This window comes from Rutidosis leptorrhynchoides, chromosome 9 (genome assembly GCF_046630445.1).
Source record: "Rutidosis leptorrhynchoides isolate AG116_Rl617_1_P2 chromosome 9, CSIRO_AGI_Rlap_v1, whole genome shotgun sequence".
Taxonomy (NCBI): domain Eukaryota; kingdom Viridiplantae; phylum Streptophyta; class Magnoliopsida; order Asterales; family Asteraceae; genus Rutidosis; species Rutidosis leptorrhynchoides.
In genome coordinates this window covers 357,641,079-357,664,985 of record NC_092341.1, presented here as the reverse complement: position 1 = coordinate 357,664,985, position 23,907 = coordinate 357,641,079, and the positions used below count along the sequence as shown (strand labels likewise).

Here is a 23,907-nt window from a genome sequence, read left to right as displayed (position 1 = left end):
TATACATTACAATCCGATTAATCCCCGAATTACCGATTAATCTTTTTAAAGTCCCGATTAATCTCCGAATAGCGAATTTTGCAACCTTGCCTGTAAGGTTTCTTAACATAGGCTCAAAAACATGTCAAGTATCTATTCTTTAAAGAATTCTTGGAATGTGTATAAGCTTCACAAAGTATAGATGCAATGAAATCATACTTAAGCGTAGATAAAATAAAGTTTTTATCAGAATTCTAATACTCAACAATCTAAACATCAAATCCACCTATAGTAACTGACAAACATGTGTTTAACTAACAAGCCATGAACCATTTAAAAGGTAAAAAAGAACTAACATCCATTGCCATTGCAATTGCCATAGCAACTAAACCATTGCTCTCCTTTGCATAACTTTTGCTTTCTCAGCATCAATAATTGATTCAACCGTCTTAACACAAGTATCCAACTTCCCTTCAGCATTCACAACCACATAATCGAAATTCTTCATCTGTTTCAACTCTTCTTTAGCCGTCGCAACCCTAACCATCAACGACTCTTTACTCTCCGTTTTCCGATTTATCAACCGCATAACCAATTCCGTCTCACTTTCCGCCACAAGAAACACAAAAACCGCAGAATCACCAAGTATCTTTCTCAATGTAGCTGCACCTTGTATATCAACTCTCAACACTATATCATACCCTTTAGCCATATAATCCCTAATTTGCTGTTTTGGTATCCCTTTATAATCACCATATACTAATGCATACTCCAAAAGTTCATCATTTTCCACCAATTGTAAAAACTCTTGTTTACTCATAAAGAAGTAATCTTTACCATTAACTTCACCTTCCCTCATTGGCCTACTGGTTGCTGTCACAACAAAGTGAATGCTTTCTCTTTTTTCTCTGAGGCATTTTATCAAACAGTCTTTGCCCACACCACTTGGCCCACTAATTACAATGATCAAAGGCCTTGGGGTTGGGATTATGGGCTCAGAACTGAATGATGAACCCAGAGATGATTCAAGGGCTCGGTACAATTCGTACCGGCCGGCGGATTCCACCGCAGGAATTGAAGCGGCGGCGTGTCTCCGGGAGTTATTCATGTTGGGAGATGATGAAAAGGGGATTTTGATTAGGGTTTTCTGTCGTTGGAGGTTGAATTGGGTTAAAAGGGCAAAAGGATTAATCCGGGCTCTGGTTAACAAAGATGGGTTGAGATTGATGCAAAATCTTGAAATTATCATGGGGATGAAATTGAGTTAGTAAAGGAATGATTTTTATTTGAGAATTTAGAATTTTGATTGTTTTTGATGAAAAAAATAGTGAGCGATGGTGTGGGAAATTAAGAAAGTTTGAAGAAATTCATTTGTGACCCTTTGTTTATGTGTAAATTACAACAACAACCTTTACGTAGGGGTGTTTCATTGTACTGGTAATAATCCAATTAAAGATATGAATCTAACTGCATTTTTATTTACAGTAGATAGATGATCTGAATCAGTCAAATTAAAAATTGATCCGTACCAAGCATGCCAACTTATTAGTACTCCGTATTAGATTAATAAGGGGTTAATTCCAGAATAGTAGTTGGATTTTGTGTTGGTGATTTTAGTGTTATCAACAATCATTTTAATTAACTGAGATTTACTAGAAAGCAAAGGCTTGTCGAATTAAGCTCAATGACGAGATTGGAGAGTGTGGAGTGCACGCTCGTTCGAGTTAATTCAATAAGATCTTGGAAATTACATCTTTTGATGAAAGATAACCATGAATGGTTACATCATTTCATAAAGAGTGGTGTCATTTTCTAAAAGGTGTAAATGAATAGTTGCATTTTTCGTTGAAAGGTTGCATATTTTCATTAACGGGTTACATCCATTCGTCGCACCTTTTCACCTCTTATATATAGAGGACTTTGCTTTCATTTTAATAGACAGAAAATCACATTCTCACTAACGCTATAATTTGATATCTTCCTGCCTAAAATCAAATTGCGTTCTTGTCTTATCCCAATTAAGATTTCGTGTAACTCGAGGCAAGTAGGATCGAAATACTTAATTAAGAAAGTATTTCACGGTTCAAGAATCAATTCGGGATTATCATTTCATAACCCTTATTTCTAACAAATTAATTAAGTATTTTCGGATATAATCATAAACATGAATCGTTGACGACATAAGATTTTATTCGGAATTAAGGGATGATCCGTAGTGCGTTGATTGAATGGGACACAATTCATTTGTACGGTTTGATGATTCTGGGAAATGATTATTTACTGTACTGCTTTTTGTTAAAAGCAAAGTAAAAATTTTATTTTTAACTATTCTGTATAGAATAGAATGGAATGAAATGGGTACCGACACTTGTTGGTTGTTGATTCACTTTCCCAAAAGAATCAATTAATGGGATAACGACTCATTGTCAGTTACTAATTCGGATGCTTCCCCTAAAGAATTATTACTCATAAATCATACGTCGAACATACTGTATAATGGCCAAAAGTGAAATACGAAATTCGGAAAGAGATGCTCGGTGAAGGAAATATCGGTAGAGCTAAATACGCTAAAGACGTACAAAGTGGGCATCATTTTGCTGTCATTAATCCATGTAAGTTGACTTTAAATTACAATTCGGTTTTCAAGGTTATAAGTTACTGTATTATTGTTCTATATAAGTTGCATCTAGATTTATGCAATAAAAACCTTGATCATGAGAAGGTGTTCAAATCATCAAAACTCTTGGTCTTATTTGATGGAATTTTGAACACTAAATTAATTATTCATTCAAGTTACCATTGGTCGTAACTTGTTTATTATTAATGGGTGTGTCATGTGGAGGTTACATATTGTTGCTGTAATAAACAGTTAGTGAAATTTCTATGTTATTAACGCACTGTTAATTGGTTGATACATAATTGTTGCTTACATGATGTCTTGGTAAGTAACCGACATCATCAACTTAATCAACTTATACGTTTTCAACGGTTAACACCTATCACATAGTTTTGCATGCTGGCATGTACATCATATTGCCTTAAGAGTTTGTGATGTCAACATTCTTTTGCATTTTGTTGATGGTGTTGATGGTTCGTCTAAGTGAAAACTTGCTTTGATCAAGACAAATGTACTTTGATATAACATCAAAATTATTAATTGAACTTATGCTTTATTTATTATTAATACCGAGAAGGTTTGGCTTTATAATGTTATACTAAAGTGGTTTTTTATAATTTGGTATATGCCATGACTTCTTGTCGGTTATTCCGATTCGGACAAAACATGAAGCCTTTATTCATGTGAGTTGTGTCCACAAACCAATTGATGAGTCATCAAGTTGGTATAAGTTAGTAGAACAAATATGTTTAATATGAAATGAGGATTAGATATTGCTTAATTGTTATTAAATACCGGTATGCTTTGGGAATTGGTGGTATGATGTATGTGATTACATCAAGTGACCAATATAGCATGGTGTTGGAAAGATTAAGCATGGTCTAGTATAATTCATTGTGATGAAGTTTAAGTACTTTAATACTTGTAGAAGCCAACCATGGATTATGGTTTAATTCACAATATGAAATCTTTAAGGCATATTAAAATTGTATTGAATTTACTATTGATCAAGATGATGATACATTTACAAGTTGCTGGACTTTACACTTGGTATAGATGAAGTATTTTGGATCAAAGAATTGATGTTGAGATTGTTGACACTATAACTTGTTGTCATTACTTTTTGACACTATAACTTGTTTAGAAGTGGATTAATAAAGGTATGTTTATTATTATAATCGCACATCTAATGTAATGGTAATAATTGTGTACATGAGGATAATGGGGATACATTATCAAGCGTGTACAAATTATAGATTTACATTTATTACTTGTGAAAAATGGACATATTTAAGGACTAATCAATCAATTGATTTGAGTACTCACGAAATTCTTATGGTATAATAAGGACTTGGTAAATCCTTGGATAAAAGGATTGAAAAGGAAAATTAATTGAAGTCAAAATGAATAAGATTAAAGTTCATGGTGATCCCTAGTTATGGGATGTGATATGACTAAGGTATGTATATAAGTGAAAGTCTAGACAATTATACCTTAGACAAATTGTGTTTCGTAAGGTGATCACGGATGAAGTGTTGTCTATGGATTTTGTTGAGTTCAACAAAATTTGACAAAATCACTTAACGAAGTAATTAGCCCGAGACTTAAGTGCGCACAAGTCGACTAATGATGTGTGATTGAAGTCCAATCAAATCTTCCAAAGTGAGACACCTAATTCCCTTTAGTACAACGCTAGGAGCTGAATTCAATGAGGAAAGCTTACTTTCTGATGATTGAAACACATAAATATTTTGATCCCAAAGTATGTGTTTAGACCCGTAAGTGGAGTTAGGTTGAAGTTTAACTTCTTAATAGTTCTTTTGAAAAATTATAAATGCGGGTGCAAGATGTAAAAGAACTACCTATGTGAGCATGAAGTTTTGCCGCTTCAAGGAGCTTTGGACTTAGGTTGCCGATATGTTCACTGAAGGATTGGGACACATGGCTTATAATGGTATCAAGTTAGTATTAGACAAATGTAAGAAACTGATGTGTATAATACATTCTCGTATTCATATGAGTTGAAGGGTTCAATTCTTAGAACACCGTGATTCTCGAATTCTTGATTTGTATATACTAAGATGAAAATTCAATTTCTAAAATTTTTTCATTCATGCATTGGTTTGTCTGTCTGTTTGTATGATTTAGTAAATCAATGATTACACTAAAATGGGGGGGGGGGGGGGGGGGGATTTGTTGGTGATTTTAGTGTTATCAACGATCATTTTAGTTAATTGGGATTTACTAGAAAGCAAAGGCTTGTCGAATTAAGCTCAATGACGAGATTGGAGAGTGTAGAGTGCACACTCGTTCGAGTTAATTCAATAAGATCTTGGAAATTACATCTTTTGATGAAAGGTAACCATGAATGGTTACATCATTTCATGAAGAGTGGTGTCATTTTCTAAAAGGTGTAAACGAAGAGTTGCATCTTTTCGTTGAAAGGTTGCATATTTTCATTAATGGGTTACATTCTTTCGTCGCACCTTTTCACCTCTTATATATAGAGGACTTTGCTTTCATCTTAATAGACAGAAAATCACATTCTCACTAATACTATAATTTGATATCTTCTTGCCTAGAATCAAATTGCTATCTTGTCTTATCCCAATTAAGATTTCGTGTAACCCGAGGCAAGTAGGGTCAAAATACTTAATTAAGAAAGTGTTTCATGATTCAAGAATCAATCCGGAATTATCATTTCACAACCCTTATTTCTAACATTTTGGTCCAAAACGACCTAATAACTGAAAATACAAACTCATGTAAGTGTTTGAACTAGATTATAGTAATGTTAAAATTATTGGAACTTTGAAATAGCATCAATAGAAAGCAAGAGTTAGATAATGATTTATGTTTCTTGTTTGGACTAGATTCGGATTATAGTACTATTATAATTATAAATGTATTTAATTGTAATTATTGTCTTAAGTAACATCTGTTCTACAAAGATAATTTTACGCAGTGGATAATGTTTGATGATTACAAACTGTTTAGTAATGTTTGACTACTACTTGCCTAACGTATGAACAATATTCTTTCTGATTAAAGTAATATTATAAATGTATTTTATCATTGTGTGAAGTAACATCTGCTCTACATAGATAATTATAAGCAGTGGATAATGTTTGAAGATTAGAAACTGTTTGCTAATGTTTGACTGCTACTTACATAACGTATAAACGTATGAATAATATTCTTATTTCGTTAACCGTTTAGTACATTAGGTTTGTTGGATTAACTTATTTGTTTGATACTGGCAATCTTTTATTTGTTTTAGTTAGAGTATTGTTAAACATGACCCATCCCGAGAGTCTTGTTCAGAGCCGTTACTTGGCCAACTTGCCTGACACGTTCGTAAGTTTCAGCTTCAGTAAGTTGAACAAACCGTCAAATCCTAAATTTGCCCTTTCCTATGTTTTTTCATGACTGAAATTTTAACCCTGTGTACAATTTCCACTGCTTTTCAAATATGGAGTTTTACCAGGATATTACACACTGTAAAACTAACAATTACATAGTGTAGTACTGAATACTGATAAAATTAGTAAGACTTGTAGAAATAATTATACATGTAATAAAATGTTAAAGGATAGAAAATAAAACAAGTACTGTATATAACAATTTGCATCAACAGATATATAAAGTTACAAAGTATCTATCGAATTACAATCTTTAACGTAACTAACATTTAACGAAATTACAACGACAGATAAATTATAATCCAAATGATTCAACTGTCACTTATGAAATGGGAAGAGGAGTCCCATCCCACATCTTCAAGCAATCTAGCAATGGATCAATCAATTTACCTGCACACATCGCGGAGAATACCTTATCGAATTCCTCTCCTGGTGACACTATCTTTTCTCCGGTCAAATAACCGGTTCCAAGCTCTGCTCTAACAAATTTATACAATGGATACGTCCTACATTCCTCAATCCTGTTGAAAATGCCCAAAATGCCCCTTTCGTGATCGACCCTAGTGTTCTCTACTTCTTTTGGCAACAAGGCTTGGAGTTCTTCCTCAAAAGCCCCAATCTTTTGGAAGATTGATGTGGTTGAGTCCATTTCGGCTTCATTGTTTGCAAGTGCATGGTCAACTATGACTTGCCTTAGCTTTTGCGTAAGAGGGTACGTTGCGCTACATGGGTCATCGATGTACGAAAAGATATGTTCACGGTCTACAACTTTAAGTAAATCCTTTTCGGAAAAGCGCGATGGGTGAAGCTCACCATTAGGACCCATGATCATGACTTTCTTAGCCACTTGACTGACCACGTTCTTCACGGTCGACTTGAGGTTTTCCTCCAAATGTCTCAAGTCGACCGCTTGACATAGTGCAACCAAGTAAGTTGATGACATTAGTTTCAAAATCTCAACGGATTCAGCAGTTTTTCGGGAAGAAATCAATCCTAGTGAGTTAACGTCTTGATTATGTTGCTCAGCACTTTGTACATGATTCGTTACAGGGTTGGATAAAAACTGAAGCTCTGAGCAGTAAGCTGCCATTGCAATCTCAGCTCCTTTGAAACCGTAATCCAAACTTGGATTACGGCCTCCAGAAAGATTTGATGGCAACCCATTGTTGTAAAAGTCATTAACAAGTTCGGAGAATTGAGCAAACATGAGCTTTCCAATTGATCCAATCGCTAACCTCGTGTTATCCATAGACACGCCAATTGGTGTGCCTTGAAAATTTCCTCCATGAAGTGCCATGTTTCTTGAAACGTCAATTAAGGGGTTATCATTCACCGAATTAATCTCTCTTTCGATGGATTTTGTTGATGTACGAATCACTTCAATAAGTGGACCAAGCCATTGTGGAGAAGTACGAAGAGCATAGCGATCTTGCTTCGGTTTTTGAAGTGGGTCCATTTCATGTATCTTTTTTGCTTCTTTTACATAAGAACTACCATCTAAAATATGTTCCATTATTGCCGCGGCCTCAATCTGGCCGGGGTGATGCTTGAGTTTATGGGTCAGATGATCCGTAAACTCAGGCTTTCCTTGCATAACTTCGGTAAAAATTGCAGACAATACCTCTGACAACACCACAAGTATATTAGCATCGAAAAGAACCACAGAAGCCATACCGGACCCCACGGCGGTCCCGTTTACCAATGCAAGTCCTTCTTTAGGTTGTAGCTCGAAAAACCCGGTTTCTATCCCAGCTTGATGGAAAGCGGTGGCAGCGTCTAGCAATTCTCCGGTCGGACCAACTGCCTTGGAATTGGGACGACCAGTCAAGATTCCGGCAATGTAGGATAACGGTACAAGGTCGCCAGAGGCCGTGATAGTGCCACGAAGAGGGAGGCATGGAGTAATGTTGTGGTTGAGAAGTTCTTTTATGGCTTCCAAGATTTTGAAACGAATGCCGGAGTAGCCTTGAAGGAGGGTGTTAATTCTTACCAACATGGAGGCTCTTGTGGTGGATTCCGACAGTGTGTGGGTAGATTCTGTTTCATTACCAAATATTCCGGCGTTCAAGAATCTGGTTTGACAAAATTAAGAAGAGTATATTAGTTAAATATCGCATTATTTAGGTCAGTTAAATTAAACTAACTAGATATACACAGTTAACAAAATCCAAACATTAATGCAACGAATGTCAACGTCCCAACATCAAATATGGGCCATAGAAGAATTCCATTTGGCACACTCTCAGCATTAGCAATGTATATGCATGTATATTCTTATTATTATATTATCATTCATTTTTTATCCTAAAATATAAAAAATAAAATGGAGTATATCATAAAGCTACTTTAAACTTTTTTCCATAATTATCACAAATACGTAGTATAATTTAAGAATATAGTAACTATTTTAAATGATATTAAATTGTGTTCTAAGGGCAAAAGTATAGTTAATCACGATTAGAGTTTGTATAAACTCATTAGTTATCTTATATAACAACAATTATATAATCACAAAAGTGCTTTTAAAAATATATATCTAATTTTTAAGTATATATTTTTTTTTCACTCGAGACTCTTAGTTTAATATCAATATAAAAAGATTTTCTATCGTTTGATCGTGTGATTGGAATTCGAGGTGTTTGGAAAGCTACGGGAGAAGAATTGAATGTGATAAATGTTTATGGGCCGCACGAAAATTATAAAAAGAAACTACTGTGGGATTCGTTATCAAAACTTCTTAAGGGTAAAGATGACTCATGGATTCTTTGTGGTGATTTTAATGAGGTTAGAAGTCCGGAAGAAAGATTAAACTGCGAATTTATTGACAGTAGGGCTAGAATTTTCAATGATTTTATTGATGTAAACAAACTTTTCGATATTCCTTTGGGTGGTAGAGTCTTTACTAGGGTAAGTGATGATGGCGTGAAATTCAGGAAGTTAGACCGCTTCCTCGTTTCGGAAAAATTCAAAAGCTTGTGGTGTGATTTATCGGCTATTGCCCTCGATAGGAAATACTCTGATCATTGTCCTATCATTCTCAAGGATGATGAAAAGGATTTTGGCCCGAAACCATTTAAATTATTCGCTGAATGGCTTGATCATAAAGATGTTGAGAAGATTGTTATTGATGCTTGGAATGCCTCGGTTGCTAGTACATCTCGTCTCGATTGTGCTTTTGCGTACAAACTGAAAAATGTGAAAAACGAATTGAAAAAATGGAGCAAAGAAGTCTATGGAAGTATTATAACAACCCTCACTTTTCGACTTCCGATTTTACTAAAATACCTAGAATTGTTATATACGAATAAATTTAACGTTGACCGAATAAACGTACGCTTAAAATAAATAATATAATTATAAATATTATAAATAAGATTATGATATATAATATAACATAATTACATCAATGAATATATATATATAATATTTATATTACTTTTGTTATTTAGTTAATAGAATATATAATTAACTAAATAATAAATAATACTATAACATTTATAAAACTAATAAAATATAAATTAATAATCATAAATTTTAATTTTTATAAAAACTAAATATAATAATAATTTTTATATAAAATTCGTATTTAATAATTAAACAAATATAGAAATAAAATGTTTAGAGATATATTAAACAATTTTTTTTTAGAATTTTATACAAAATAAAAATAAAAACTATATCTACTTTTAATAAATAAATACAAAAATACAAACTACTTTTCTTTTAAGATTTACTTTTAATAAAAATACAAACTACTTTTTCTTATTTTAACTTTTAAGATTTTACTTTTAATAAAAATACAAAATACTTTTTCTTATTTTAACTTTTAAGATTTTACTTTTAATAAAAATACAAACTACTTTTTCTTATTTTAACTTTTAAGATTTACTTTTAATAAAAATACAAACTACTTTTTCTTATTTTAACTTTTAAGATTTTAGTTTTAATAAAAATACAAACTACTTTTTCTTATTTTAACTTTTAGGATTTTACTTTTAATAAAAATACAAACTACTTTTTCTTATTTTAACTTTTAAGATTTACTTTTAATAAAAATACAAACTACTTTTTCTTATTTTAACTTTTAAGATTTACTTTTAATAAAAATACAAACTACTTTTTCTTATTTTAACTTTTAAGATTTTACTTTTAATAAAAATACAAACTACTTTTTCTTATTTTAACTTTTAAGATTTACTTTTAATAAAAATACAAAATACTTTTTCTTATTTTAACTTTTAAGATTTTACTTTTAATAAAAATACAAACTACTTTTTCTTATTTTAACTTTTAAGATTTTACTTTTAATAAAAATACAAACTACTTTTTCTTATTTTAACTTTTAAGATTTACTTTTAATAAAAATACAAAATACTTTTTCTTATTTTAACTTTTAAGATTTACTTATTTTATTTTATTTTTTTTTTACCTAACATTATCAACTATAAATACCACATACATTTCTCATTTCAAACTTACACCTTAATCTCTCATTTCTCTCTTAAGAACTACTTCTAGTTGATATCTCGGTCACTTACTTGCTTTACTTTCCTTTCTTGCGTGGAATACTTCAACTGCTATTTAAGGTGAGTTTCATTACTCCCTTTTTATATATATTTTTGGGCTGAGAATACATGCGTTGTTTTATAAATGTTTTACGAAATAGGCACAAGTACTAAAACTAATTCTATGTGGGTTTAAACCAGAAATATACCCTTAGCTTGGTAACATTAAACTACCTGTCTATGTACGGTAGGCGCGAATCCTAAAGATAGATCTATTGGGCCTGACAACCCTATCCTGACTATGAGATACTTTAGTACTTCGAGGTTTATATAACACACCTGATTCGGTGTACTTTCAGAGGGTAAAACATGAACGTTAAGGCTTGTTACCGGGTGCCTACAACTTATAGAATGCTTTTATACACTTGCTAGTGTACGGATATTTATGAAACTGAAATCTTGTGGCCTATTATTATAACGAAAATGATTGATTTTGATAAACTAATGAACTCACCAACCTTTTTGGTTGACACTTTAAGCATGTTTTGTCTCAGGTGACGAATAAGATGATTGCCATGATTGCTACCTGATGAATTGAATGCTGCTACATGGAGTCTTCATTTCATTACATTTACTTTGCATTAAGACTATTATTATTATTTCAGTTTAAATTTGATGTAAAACTTTTAATGCTTCCGCTGTTTTATTAATAAATGTTTTATTCAAAACGTCTCATATAGAGTCGTTCTCGTATATACAACTGTGATTTGATATAATTAGTCACAAATACCCTAGGCCCTATTTTGGGGGTGTGACAGATTGGTATCAGAGCAGGTTGTTGTAGAGAACCAGGATTGCATTTTATGTGTGCCTTATACAATTAGATACCTTAGCAATGTAGGACTACAACTTTCCTTGACCATAGTGCCTTTAATTGTTGCCTTTAATTGATAAATGCTACACTATACCTTAGAAACTATACTTAAATCTTAAGATTATAACATACACGATAATGTGAAATTACTCGAACGTCAACGCTACTTAAGGCCTAGGGTGATCCTTGGTACCACTATGGGACGCTTGTGGATTTCGAATGCCAAACTTAGATTTTGGTCGAGAATTCCTGGGCCAACCGGTAACAATTGATCATTCAAGTGACTCGGCGGTGGCATAGATGTTTGGGTATGGTGCACAATATCAAACCTGACTATAGTGATCATACAACACTTAGTCACTTACGCACTTAATAAGTGGTGAACTTATTAAGAACAACTCACTTAGTCATCTATCCTGGTTTTGTGTATTACATATGTATTACATAAAATATTATCGAAGATTTTTGAAACTCCTATAATTCATACTCAAACGTATATAACTCCCTGTTATATCACGTACCTATATGCCTTATGCCTTTATGCATCGGTTTGCGAACCGGGAAATGTCATTGGGTTATCACAGTATACGAATTGAAAGTCTTTAATCGAAAGATTATTAGATTACATACTTATCATTTTATAATCTCGACACGTCATACTGCCATTATTGGAGTATAGACAAATCATATCTTAGCATATCTATTCCCAATAGACCTTGTCTAACACTTTTCCTAAATTTTCTCCGTAAATTACGGAAATCTTTCTGCTATATATACGTATTCAAGGAGACGAATATTTCATTCAATATTCAACACCCATTTCATATCAAACCCTATTCCAAACACATAATATGGATTTCTCACCTGATTCCTCAAGTTCTTCTAGCTCCAAAGATAGCGTGACAGGAGCACACCCACCGATCAATTACCGTGATTTCTTTAGAAAATGGGGATGGGTTCGCGAAATACTCACCCTATGGAGAAATGAAGAAGGTACTCCATATCACGAGCCAAACTTACCACCAAATGTCGGAGTACTCGATCCACTTACCGGCGAACCTGTTCGCAATACCGTTTTCACTCTTTTCGCAAGGATTTTCCGCCTCGAAGGTCGACTCGATGTAACCAACGACAATATTCGTCCTCTACTCCCGAATTCTAACCAGAATGGGTTATTAGAAGAAGTTAGAAGACTTCGAACTAAATATCAAGAATTGACAAACCTTACAGAGGAATGGGTAGAACAAATCCATAGACTCGAACGTAAAGTAGAAACCCTGGAGGAAATAGTGCGCGATTTGGTAGCTAGGCTCACATTTACTAACCAAGTACCACAAGCAGCACCAACAGCAGCACCAGCACCACCAGTACTATCAGCATCACCACCAACAGCATCAGCTTCACCAACAACAACATCAGCATCCCACGTCTCAACATCATAATCGGTACCTCAAACATCGACATCATACGCCCATAGATACTAAGGAATATTTGTAATAATGAGTTAAGATGTATTGACTCATTCTTCCTGAAGAATTATATATGTATACTTTATATATATATGGTTTGGAACAATAATAAATCTTTTCGTACTAAACTATTACGTGTGAATCTTAACTAGTATGTACTACTTGGTTAATTCATATCACTAATACGCTATGATGTACATCCTTCGTTAATGACTTAACAATCATTAATCACTGCTTCAGTACAATAAACTCCATTTCATAATAAACTAAGTGTATTATTCAAATGCATGTGTGATTTTACACTCCTATTTTCGATGTACTCGAAAATTTCTCGAAAACATCATTTGTGCCTTATGAATTTCACAAGAAATCCACGAGCATCAACATCATATACTGAGGTATATTAATAACAATGAACGATGAAGTATTGATTCATAACTTCATTAAAGAAATATTCCGCGACGATTATGTAATCTCTAAAGTTTTGGAGATTATTTATTCTCGTTTCAACCATAAATCAAATGAGTTTAATATTATATTAACTTATTAAATCCATAATTACATCTGAAGAAAATATATATGTATGTATATTTTCATAAAGATTGTATTTAAAAATTCTTTTGTACAAACTGTTGATTGTGAAAATATTTTAACGGGTAGGTAATACCCAAGAAATATCTAACATTCACATTAATATATTACATTGTACATTCTTCAAAATCCTTGAAAACATATCGGATTGATAATCAATTATTCAGATCAGTTAACCTTGAGAATGATGATGAAGCAGCAAAAGCTGTAGATGGCCTTAATGATCAGAAGCTTGATAATAAAGAATTGTGTGTTGGAAAAGCTCAAAAGAAAATCTGGTATTGAAAGATGGATTGAGCAAAACATGAAGGAGACCAAGGACAAATCCCAAGGACTAAACCTATAACCAAAGAATCTAGATGATTCGATTTCTGAAGGAAATCACAGAAGATCTTTTTACGCATTCTAAATCCTTATAGAAGAATTTCTTCATTATCCATCGATTTTAGAAATTCTAAAATATCATCGTATCTTTCGTTATAAATATCCTCGATATTTCTAAAGATATCTTCATAACGATTCTTGTCCTCAATTAATTATCTCTTTGCAATATCTTTATTACATCATAAAGGAAAACTGTTTAAGTTTCTATATTCCGTAAAATTTAAATTCAAATTTTGAATGATTTGAAGTAGTGTTGAGAATTGAAGCATGAGTTAGTATAATATAATGACGTCAGGCCAACGTGATTATATTACAGTAAGTCATGCTAAATTTTTAATGGAAGATGATGATTCATAGACTTTATAATCATCATTTGCCATGTTACACGACTCTTACATTCTACTTAATCTCTGAACATATCAAGAAAATATAATTTTGATAGTTCTATCCTCAGTAATTCTGGTAATTTACCAAATCACATCGTGATATTACGCTTAGAACAGTAGGTCCATTCGAAAATTCATACCTACAAATTCAGGACCATTACTCGCTTTACTTAGAGTCGAGAGGAGAATAAAAAGGCAAAGAGCTCTGACATATAAGGGAAAATATGTAGCCCGATAACTATACCGAAATTACAAACCGTGTATATCAATACGTATTGCAATGTAAAGACATGGGAGAATTAAAAACACTATAACCCCAAGGTAATAGTAGAAGAAAACAAATTCCTCTGGTGGTAAATGAAAAAGAAGAATGACTGAAATGATAGTCAGAAAAATATCCAGGATAAGAACTGGATGGAGCATTCTCACAATCTTTGGAAGTATGAATTGAGGAAGACAGTATAGAAGTGGTGAAGATAATGAAATGGAAGAAGCTAATTTATAGTAAAATTCCAAACACAGCAATTGAAGCAATTCACCTCATTTAATCAAAGAAAATTTCAAATTCCTTAATTACCGGAGAATCAAATCTTATGGATTACGAAGATTTCCTTTAATCCCTTGAATTCCGGAAATCAATCGTGACTACGTCAAAAGTTAAGGCGAACATTTAATTTCTCATTCACTCTTTTACAATAGCTTCGTTTATACGCTTCCTATAATCAAATCGTTTTATCCATATTATTCAGTAGTGATAAAACTTTATTTTTTTCAACTTATATTCATCATTACAATATTCTTGTTGTAAACAATGATGATCTCTATCAAACTTCATGACTATAATTTTCATGAACTACTCTCTGTTTTTTTTCTACCCTAATATTGTGACATAAACACTCAAAATTTTAAATAAGCTCAATACTATTCATAACACATTTCATGTGTTCAGTTTACTAAAATGCTCGTATAACACCATCATCCCTTTTGAGGATAACCTAGTCAAATGACACTCTTATTAATCCTTTAGATAACCTCCGCATTAATGATAAAATGCACTTTATAGAAGAACCTGTAAGAAATTAGGGTTCGTATTATTTAAATGCATGAAACAAAACAATATTCTATCCGTTGGAATTCACGAAAGGCCCCGAACCTACCTGGGAACGTGAAGACCAGATAAAACGTAAATATCCTCGTCTAGGTACGAACAACGCCGATTGATGGCAAAAACTAAATTTCGGGACGAAATTTCTTTTAACGGGTAGGTACTATAACAACCCTCACTTTTCGACTTCCGATTTTACTAAAATACCTAGAATTGTTATATACGAATAAATTTAACGTTGATCGAATAAACGTACGCTTAAAATAAATAATATAATTATAAATATTATAAATAAGATTATGATATATAATATAACATAATTACATCAATGAATATATATATATAATATTTATATTACTTTTGTTATTTAGTTAATAGAATATATAATTAACTAAATAATAAATAATACTATAACATTTATAAAACTAATAAAATATAAATTAATAATCATAAATTTTAATTTTTATAAAAACTAAATATAATAATAATTTTTATATAAAATTCGTATTTAATAATTAAACAAATATAGAAATAAAATGTTTAGAGATATATTAAACAATTTTTTTTTAGAATTTTATACAAAATAAAAATAAAAACTATATCTACTTTTAATAAATAAATACAAAAATACAAACTACTTTTCTTTTAAGATTTACTTTTAATAAAAATACAAACTACTTTTTCTTATTTTAACTTTTAAGATTTTACTTTTAATAAAAATACAAAATACTTTTTCTTATTTTAACTTTTAAGATTTTACTTTTAATAAAAATACAAACTACTTTTTCTTATTTTAACTTTTAAGATTTACTTTTAATAAAAATACAAACTACTTTTTCTTATTTTAACTTTTAAGATTTTAGTTTTAATAAAAATACAAACTACTTTTTCTTATTTTAACTTTTAGGATTTTACTTTTAATAAAAATACAAACTACTTTTTCTTATTTTAACTTTTAAGATTTACTTTTAATAAAAATACAAACTACTTTTTCTTATTTTAACTTTTAAGATTTACTTTTAATAAAAATACAAACTACTTTTTCTTATTTTAACTTTTAAGATTTTACTTTTAATAAAAATACAAACTACTTTTTCTTATTTTAACTTTTAAGATTTTACTTTTAATAAAAATACAAACTACTTTTTTTTATTTTAACTTTTAAGATTTACTTTTAATAAAAATACAAAATACTTTTTCTTATTTTAACTTTTAAGATTTTACTTTTAATAAAAATACAAACTACTTTTTCTTATTTTAACTTTTAAGATTTTACTTTTAATAAAAATACAAACTACTTTTTCTTATTTTAACTTTTAAGATTTTACTTTTAATAAAAATACAAACTACTTTTTCTTATTTTAACTTTTAAGATTTACTTTTAATAAAAATACAAAATACTTTTTCTTATTTTAACTTTTAAGATGTACTTATTTTATTTTATTTTTTTTTTACCTAGCATTATCAACTATAAATACCACATACATTTCTCATTTCAAACTTACACCTTAATCTCTCATTTCTCTCTTAAGAACTACTTCTAGTTGATATCTCGGTCACTTACTTGCTTTACTTTCCTTTCTTGCGTGGAATACTTCAACTGCTATTTAAGGTGAGTTTCATTACTCCCTTTTTATATATATTTTTGGGCTGAGAATACATGCGTTGTTTTATAAATATTTTACGAAATAGGCACAAGTACTAAAACTAATTCTATGTGGGTTTAAACCAGAAATATACCCTTAGCTTGGTAACATTAAACTACCTGTCTATGTACGGTAGGCGCGAATCCTAAAGATAGATCTATTGGGCCTGACAACCCTATCCTGACTATGGGATACTTTAGTACTTCGAGGTTTATATAACACACCTGATTCGGTGTACTTTCAGAGGGTAAAACATGAACGTTAAGGCTTGTTACCGGGTGCCTACAACTTATAGAATGCTTTTATACACTTGCTAGTGTACGGATATTTATGAAACTGAAATCTTGTGGCCTATTATTATAACGAAAATGATTGATTTTGATAAACTAATGAACTCACCAACCTTTTTGGTTGACACTTTAAGCATGTTTTGTCTCAGGTGACGAATAAGATGATTGCCATGATTGCTACCTGATGAATTGAATGCTGCTACATGGAGTCTTCATTTCATTACATTTACTTTGCATTAAGACTATTATTATTATTTCAGTTTAAATTTGATGTAAAACTTTTAATGCTTCCGCTGTTTTATTAATAAATGTTTTATTCAAAACGTCTCATATAGAGTCGTTCTCGTATATACAACTGTGATTTGATATAATTAGTCACAAATACCCTAGGCCCTATTTTGGGGGTGTGACAAGTATTGATGTAGAAATTGAAAAATCAAAAAAGATTGCCATGGATTTAGAAGTTAAGGCCGAAACATGTGGCCTCTCGGCCACTGATCATGATGTTTGGATGGAGTCAAGAAAAGTGTGGCTTGAAAAAGAAAAGGAGAAAATCAATATGCTTAAACAAAAAGCGAGAATCAGATGGATCACGGAGGGCGATGAGAACACACGTTATTTTCATTCGGTTATCAAAAGAAATTACAATAAAGGAAATATTCGTGGCATAAATATCAATGGCTCATGGAACGAAAATCCGAGTGATATCAAGAATGCTGCTTTTTCCTTTTTCAGTCGTCTTTTCGAGAATAATTGTGGCGAGAGACCTTGCCTTGAGGATCTCAATTATCCCACGTTATCCGCTAACATGGCTATTGAATTAGAAGATATGTTCACAGAAAGAGAAATTTTGGAGGCGATAGGTGATTGTGGGGTGAATAAAGCACCCGGTCCGGACGGGTTCAATATTAAATTTTACAAGAAGTTTTGGGACGTTATCAAAAGTGATCTTGTTAAAGCATTCAATTGGTTCTGGGAAAGATGCGACATTTCGAAGGGTTGTAACACTTCCTTCATGACATTAATCCCGAAAAAGGTTGATCCTTTAGTTTTTGGTGATTATAGGCCAATTAGTCTGATTAGTAGCTACTACAAAATTGTAGCAAAAGTCTTATCTAATAGGCTAAGGAGGGTTATCCCCGAGCTGATTGGGATTGAGCAAAGTGCGTTCTTGAAAGGGCGTTTTATTTTAGATGGAGCTCTCATTGCTAACGAAACGCTTGATTTCCTCCGCCGTAAGAAATTAAAAAAGTTTCATTTTTAAGTTCGATTTTGAGAAAGCATTTGATAGTTTGAATTGGGACTTTCTTTTAGAGACCATGAGGTGTATGTGGTTTGGAGAGAGGTGGATTAAGTGGATTTTTGCGTGTATCAAGTCGGCATCAGTTTCTATTCTAGTTAACGGTTCTCCTACTAATGAGTTCTTGCTTAGTAAAGGAATTAGGCAAGGATATATATATATATATATATATATATATATATATATATATATATATATATATATATATATATATATATATATATACACGTTTTCTTTTCATCATTGCCGCCGAAGGTCTCAATATTCTTGCTAAATCGGCAATTGCAAATGACATGTTAAAAGGGGTGTGTGTTGGTTCCGATAACATTGTCATCTCGCATCTTCAATATGCGGATGACACGATTTTCTTCGGAGATTGGAGTAGAGCAAACATTCGGAACCTTATGAAATTGCTTAAATGTTTTGAGTTAGCATCGGGGTTAAAAGTGAACTTTCATAAAAGCTACATGTTTAATATTGGGGTCCCATTGGTGGAATTTAATGAAATCATCAATCATATTGGGTGTCAAATTGGATCGTTTCCTTTTATTTATCTTGGAATTCCAATCGGGGCAAAAATGAATCGTGTTAGTTCTTGGCAACCGGTTATTGATAAAATTAAGAATAAACTCTCGGAATGGAGAATGCTTCGATGTCTTTTGGAGGTAGACTAGTCTTGATTAAATCGGTCCTTTCGAGTATACCGTTGTACTATTTCTCACTTTTCCGTGCTCCACAGAGTGTGCTCAAATTACTTGAGAGTGTAAGACGTATCTTTTTTTGGGGCGGGTCGGGTTTTGAATCACCTAAACTTTCATGGGTGAAATGGGAGACTATCCTTTCTTCATACGGGGCGGGGGGTTTAAATATCGGGTCACTTAATTGTAAAAATATTGCCTTACTCGGAAAGTGGAGGTGGAGGTTTTTAACCGAACCCGACACTTTGTGGGCTAGGGTAATCCGTAGCATACATGGGCCGAATGGGGGGTCTGTTTTGGGGCAACAAGTTTTCTTTTGCAATACAGGTACCTGGGCATCAATCTGCAAGTCCAGTGAATCTTTGGTTGGTGCTGCTGCCTCGATCTCCAGCTCGTTTTCAAGACAATTGGGTATCGGAGTATCAATTAAATTCTGGGAAGACGTTTGGTGTGGTTCTGTTAGTTTTTGTGAGATGTTCCCAAGGCTGTACCAGATGGAATTAAACAAAGATGCTTCAGTACATCAGCGTTTAACAGGTAACAATCGTTCGTGGGAATAGAGTCGACAGCCAAGGGGTCGTACAGAAGGTGAGCTACGGGAATTGCTGGCGATTGTCGCTGATGTCATCACTGATCCAAGCAAACCTGATTCGTGGCGCTGTTCGTTATCTTCTGATGGATTGTATTCGGTTAAAGAAATTTCTCGGTATTTAGACAACTCATATCTACCGAGCTCTTCTGTGGGATGTGAAATTTATCGAAACAAGTTGGTCCCGAAAAAGGTCGAAATATTCATATGGAGAACGGCTAAGAAAAGGATACCGGTTAGAATGGAACTCGATAAAAAGGGGATAGATCTTCATAGCACTCGATGTCCTATATGCGATGAAGATTTAGAATCGGTGGAGTACGCGTTTCGTTCTTGCAAACAAGTAGAAGACTTTCTGGCTAGAATTTTCAATTGGTGGAATTTAAACTTCAACGTATCTAATGTCAACGATCTCATAAAGGCGTCCGACAATAATAGTTACTCCAAAGTGGGTAAATTGGTGTGGCAAGCTACCCGTTGGGTTGGGTTGTATCTCATTTGGAAATATCGGAATAACTTGGTGTTTCGCAACAAAAAATGGAACACCTCGATGGCTCTAAGTGAGTTGCAACTCATCTCCTTCGAGTGGATCTCCAAAAGGGTTCGTGGCGTTATCTTCGATTGGGATATTTGGAAAGCTAATCCGAGTCATTATTTGTTTCATCCTTAGTTTATCAAGTTCGTAGTTGTATAGTTCGTGCTTGGTTGCTTCCTTTGCAGCCGAGTATAGTTAGTTCGTGTTTCTTTTCGTGCTTCATTGTTTAGCTTACTTCGTGTATCTTCCCCTTTTTTGAGGGTGACATTTCGTGTATCTTTTTCGTGATTATAAATATATTGTCGTTCAAAAAAAAAAAAAAAAGATTTTCTATTAAAAAGTAAATGTGTACATAAATAACTTATTAAAACTCTTATTTTATTTCACTTCAAGGTCAACTGGTAATTGATATCTATATTATAATTTGTTATTTATTTATTATCAAATCACATTTTAAAAAAAATAAATTAAAAAAGAACAAATAGATTTATTATACAAGAATAAGGTTAAATAAAAAAGAGTTGATAAATAAAAAATACTCCTAATAACTTAATTAAATAACTGAAATAAAAGTAACTTAAAGCTTTTTAGTTGACCAAGCTCACCAACTTCATTATAAAGAGTCTTATCCGAATCTACCTACCATACAGACTCATTATTATTTTTATGTATAAAACGGTTATCATGGGTAGTCAACATTCAATTGGGTTGTCTAACAACATTAACTGATAAGCTTCAATCTAATACCATAAGAGTGATTATGCTAGAGATTACCCTAATCAACATCATCGTAATATAGAAAGAGCGAATATCAATAACAAGGTCTACTTGGAGATGGACGTAAATAACAATTCCAAGTTTAAATGAATCTATATATACCCATCCGATTTGTAAATGTTTCTATATGTATTGTGACAAAAAGATGAATATCACTTGATATAGTATTTTTTTTCATTATGACGTAGTCTATTATTCTATAATCATTTCTAACTCTTTCAACCCAGAAAAGATTAACATATATTACTATATTATTACTACAATTTTTCTAACGTTATGATGAGTGCTTTAAAATATGGGTTATGATATGTACACAACCACTTTTTACACATACACAACTAAATATGCTTTATAGTGTTGTATAGTACAACATTGTAAAGCGTGTTTGGTTGTGTATGTGTAAAAAGTGGTTGAGTACATGTCACTTCCCTTAAAATATATATATTATATATATATATATATATATATATATATATATATATATATATATATATATATATATATATTCTAACGACATAGGACATACCTAAAGGCTGTCCATTACTATAGCTCTAGGACTATTTATAGCTTAACTATAATTATTTATAATATAATATAATATTGTGTATAGTTTTACCAAATTCTATGCAAGAAACAAGATTGTTCTTTATTTCAAGCTCATTTTGACAAATGAACACTAACATCGATTTAAAAGATAATCTAATTAATTTATAAATAGAATTTTCTACGTTAACATGCTACACGATAAAATAATAACACGAAACCTTGTTCTTTCGATAGTAACAATCCCCTAATGCATCGAAATTGCAGTTTAAAATCGTTGTTATGGTTACTGAATTATCAAACTTTGTACCATTATTGCTAACTCATCTTTCTGAGGAAGAAAACAAGTTAACTAAAAATTATCTATCTAATGCATTTGATCATGTGGACATAACAATATATAGCTAGAGATTATACCTAATAAGCTCTTGTTGAAGAGCACCACCATTTTTGGTTCTCCTGTGTGACGTGGCACCAAAACCGGTGGTGACACCATAAGTATCTCCACCTTGCATCATGCTATCCATCACCCAATCACTACTAGCCTTAACACCGGCACGAGCTGATTCTGACAACTCAACTTTAACCTCAGTGGTATTTCTGGTGGCGACCGCTGCTACCTGAGCAATAGTGAGTGTTTCGCCACCTAACCTAACCACCGGGTTCCTATACTCTTCCACCATTTTCTTCACCTCATCGAGGTGGCTACCGCTTAGGGAAGCGGCCGCAGCACCCCAATTCAATGGATCTTTCATGCATAAGCTCTCATTGATATTGCCATTTTTATTTGTATGGTCCATTTGTTTTTGGTTTTTGTAAGACCAAATTTATTTTGTTTGAAATTTATGATTTTTTGTTGTTGAAATGTTAGTTTTTAGAGCAAAATGTGGGTAGGAAATTATGAAGCTATTTATTTCAAGCTATAAATTTCCTGAGATTGTATGTGGGAGATGAGATTGTTTTTATAGAAACATTTAGTTAAAATGTTGGGCAGGCCGGTGTGTTGGTTGGAAAGGACCGGGGGCCGTCCGATTGGTACATGAAATCGACGGTAATCTATTATGCCACGTCGGCGGATGAGTTTAGGCGATAATGCTTCTTAAATCAAAAGGACTCGTCAAACACTAATGTTAAATACTCCAACATATTAATATTAATCAAAATATAAATGAGAAACAATTATTTGGAGAAATAACTTCTCTATTTTACAGTAGGGAGTGATTATATATCTCATCTATCTCTTTCATACGTCACACTTAGAAAAAAAAAATACTTAATATCAATTTTCATATTTATGTTTTCTAATAAGTACGCTTTCTTCTTTGTGGCAGTGGTGTAGTGGATTGACGCATTTTTCCCACGGGAGATATGCGGGTTCGAACCTTTGCACACACAATTAATTCACAAGTTCACTCCCACATTACGTGAGATGCATAGGTTGAGGTCACCAATTTAAATCTCTTCGTGAGAGAAGCTGTCTCATTAAAATAAGTCTGGCTGAGAGGGTTTACCGAATTCATTCACGGAACTCTACCCCGACACTTCCCCTATGGATGTGTTCCCGGGTACCGTCGATAGGGTTCGGGTTTCCGCCCGAACGTATGTTTTACGTGCAAATAATGAGGGTCATTGAAATAAATGATCCACTAATGCAAAAATCGTAGTTCAAAAAAAATAATACGCAAAACGTATAATGAATGTATTAACATTGTTTGTTAGGAAATTAATTATTAATTATATGTTCTAAATTAGAGATGAATTCTTTTTTATAACGAAAATACATAAAATTAAAATTGAAGCGATTCGAAGATCCCATAAATTACAAGTTTTGACTATCATCGTCTTCCGTTGAAAATCAAACACCGTCCAACCCCTTATTTCTTACTAGAAAAGAGAACCTGATACCAATAGTATCCCTAACCCGAACCACAGTACCCCCTTGAAAATCACTCAAAATTGCCACCATAACCAAAACCTGTTGCTATAAACTCAAGAACATTCATCTTAATACCAAGGGATAATAAAGGGCTGTTTACTTTTTTCTGAATTTGTCTATGTTTCCAATTGCCTCTTATTCTGAAGGGGTGTTAGATTCTAGGTCTCTTCTAAACAAACTAATTTTCAAATTAAGAGATAAAAAATATCAACTTTACTTTTTGAATTAAGAACTGTACAGAAACAAAACAGATCATTAAAT

The 23,907-nt window shown here is 32.3% G+C and overlaps 2 protein-coding genes across 2 annotated transcripts; both read right to left on the bottom strand.

Annotated features, from left to right (window-relative positions):
• Window positions 1-204: 204 nt before the first annotated feature.
• Window positions 205-1,276, bottom strand: LOC139867229 (guanylate kinase 2, chloroplastic/mitochondrial). Its single transcript, XM_071855564.1, has one exon. It carries the CDS (start codon window positions 1,226-1,228, stop codon window positions 365-367), a length of 864 nt encoding a protein of 287 aa, XP_071711665.1. The 5' UTR covers window positions 1,229-1,276; the 3' UTR covers window positions 205-364.
• A 4,945-nt stretch (window positions 1,277-6,221) lies between these two features.
• On the bottom strand, window positions 6,222-22,538 carry LOC139866911 (phenylalanine ammonia-lyase-like). The gene is made up of 2 exons (XM_071855204.1): window positions 22,128-22,538; window positions 6,222-8,090 (listed from the first exon to the last, which is right to left on the bottom strand). The coding sequence occupies exons 1-2, from the start codon at window positions 22,508-22,510 to the stop codon at window positions 6,341-6,343; spliced, it is 2,133 nt and encodes a 710-aa protein (XP_071711305.1). The 5' UTR covers window positions 22,511-22,538; the 3' UTR covers window positions 6,222-6,340.
• Between the last annotated feature and the right edge of the window lie 1,369 nt (window positions 22,539-23,907).

Coding starts and splice junctions, on each gene's coding strand:
- LOC139866911 (XM_071855204.1), bottom strand. CDS start 22,510: ATGGACCATACAAATAAAAATGGCAATATCAATGAGAGCTTATGCATG. Junction 8,091..22,127: donor CTTCAACAAGAGCTTATTAG/GTATAATCTCTA, acceptor TTGTCAAACCAG/ATTCTTGAACGCCGGAATAT.
- LOC139867229 (XM_071855564.1), bottom strand. CDS start 1,228: ATGATAATTTCAAGATTTTGCATCAATCTCAACCCATCTTTGTTAACC.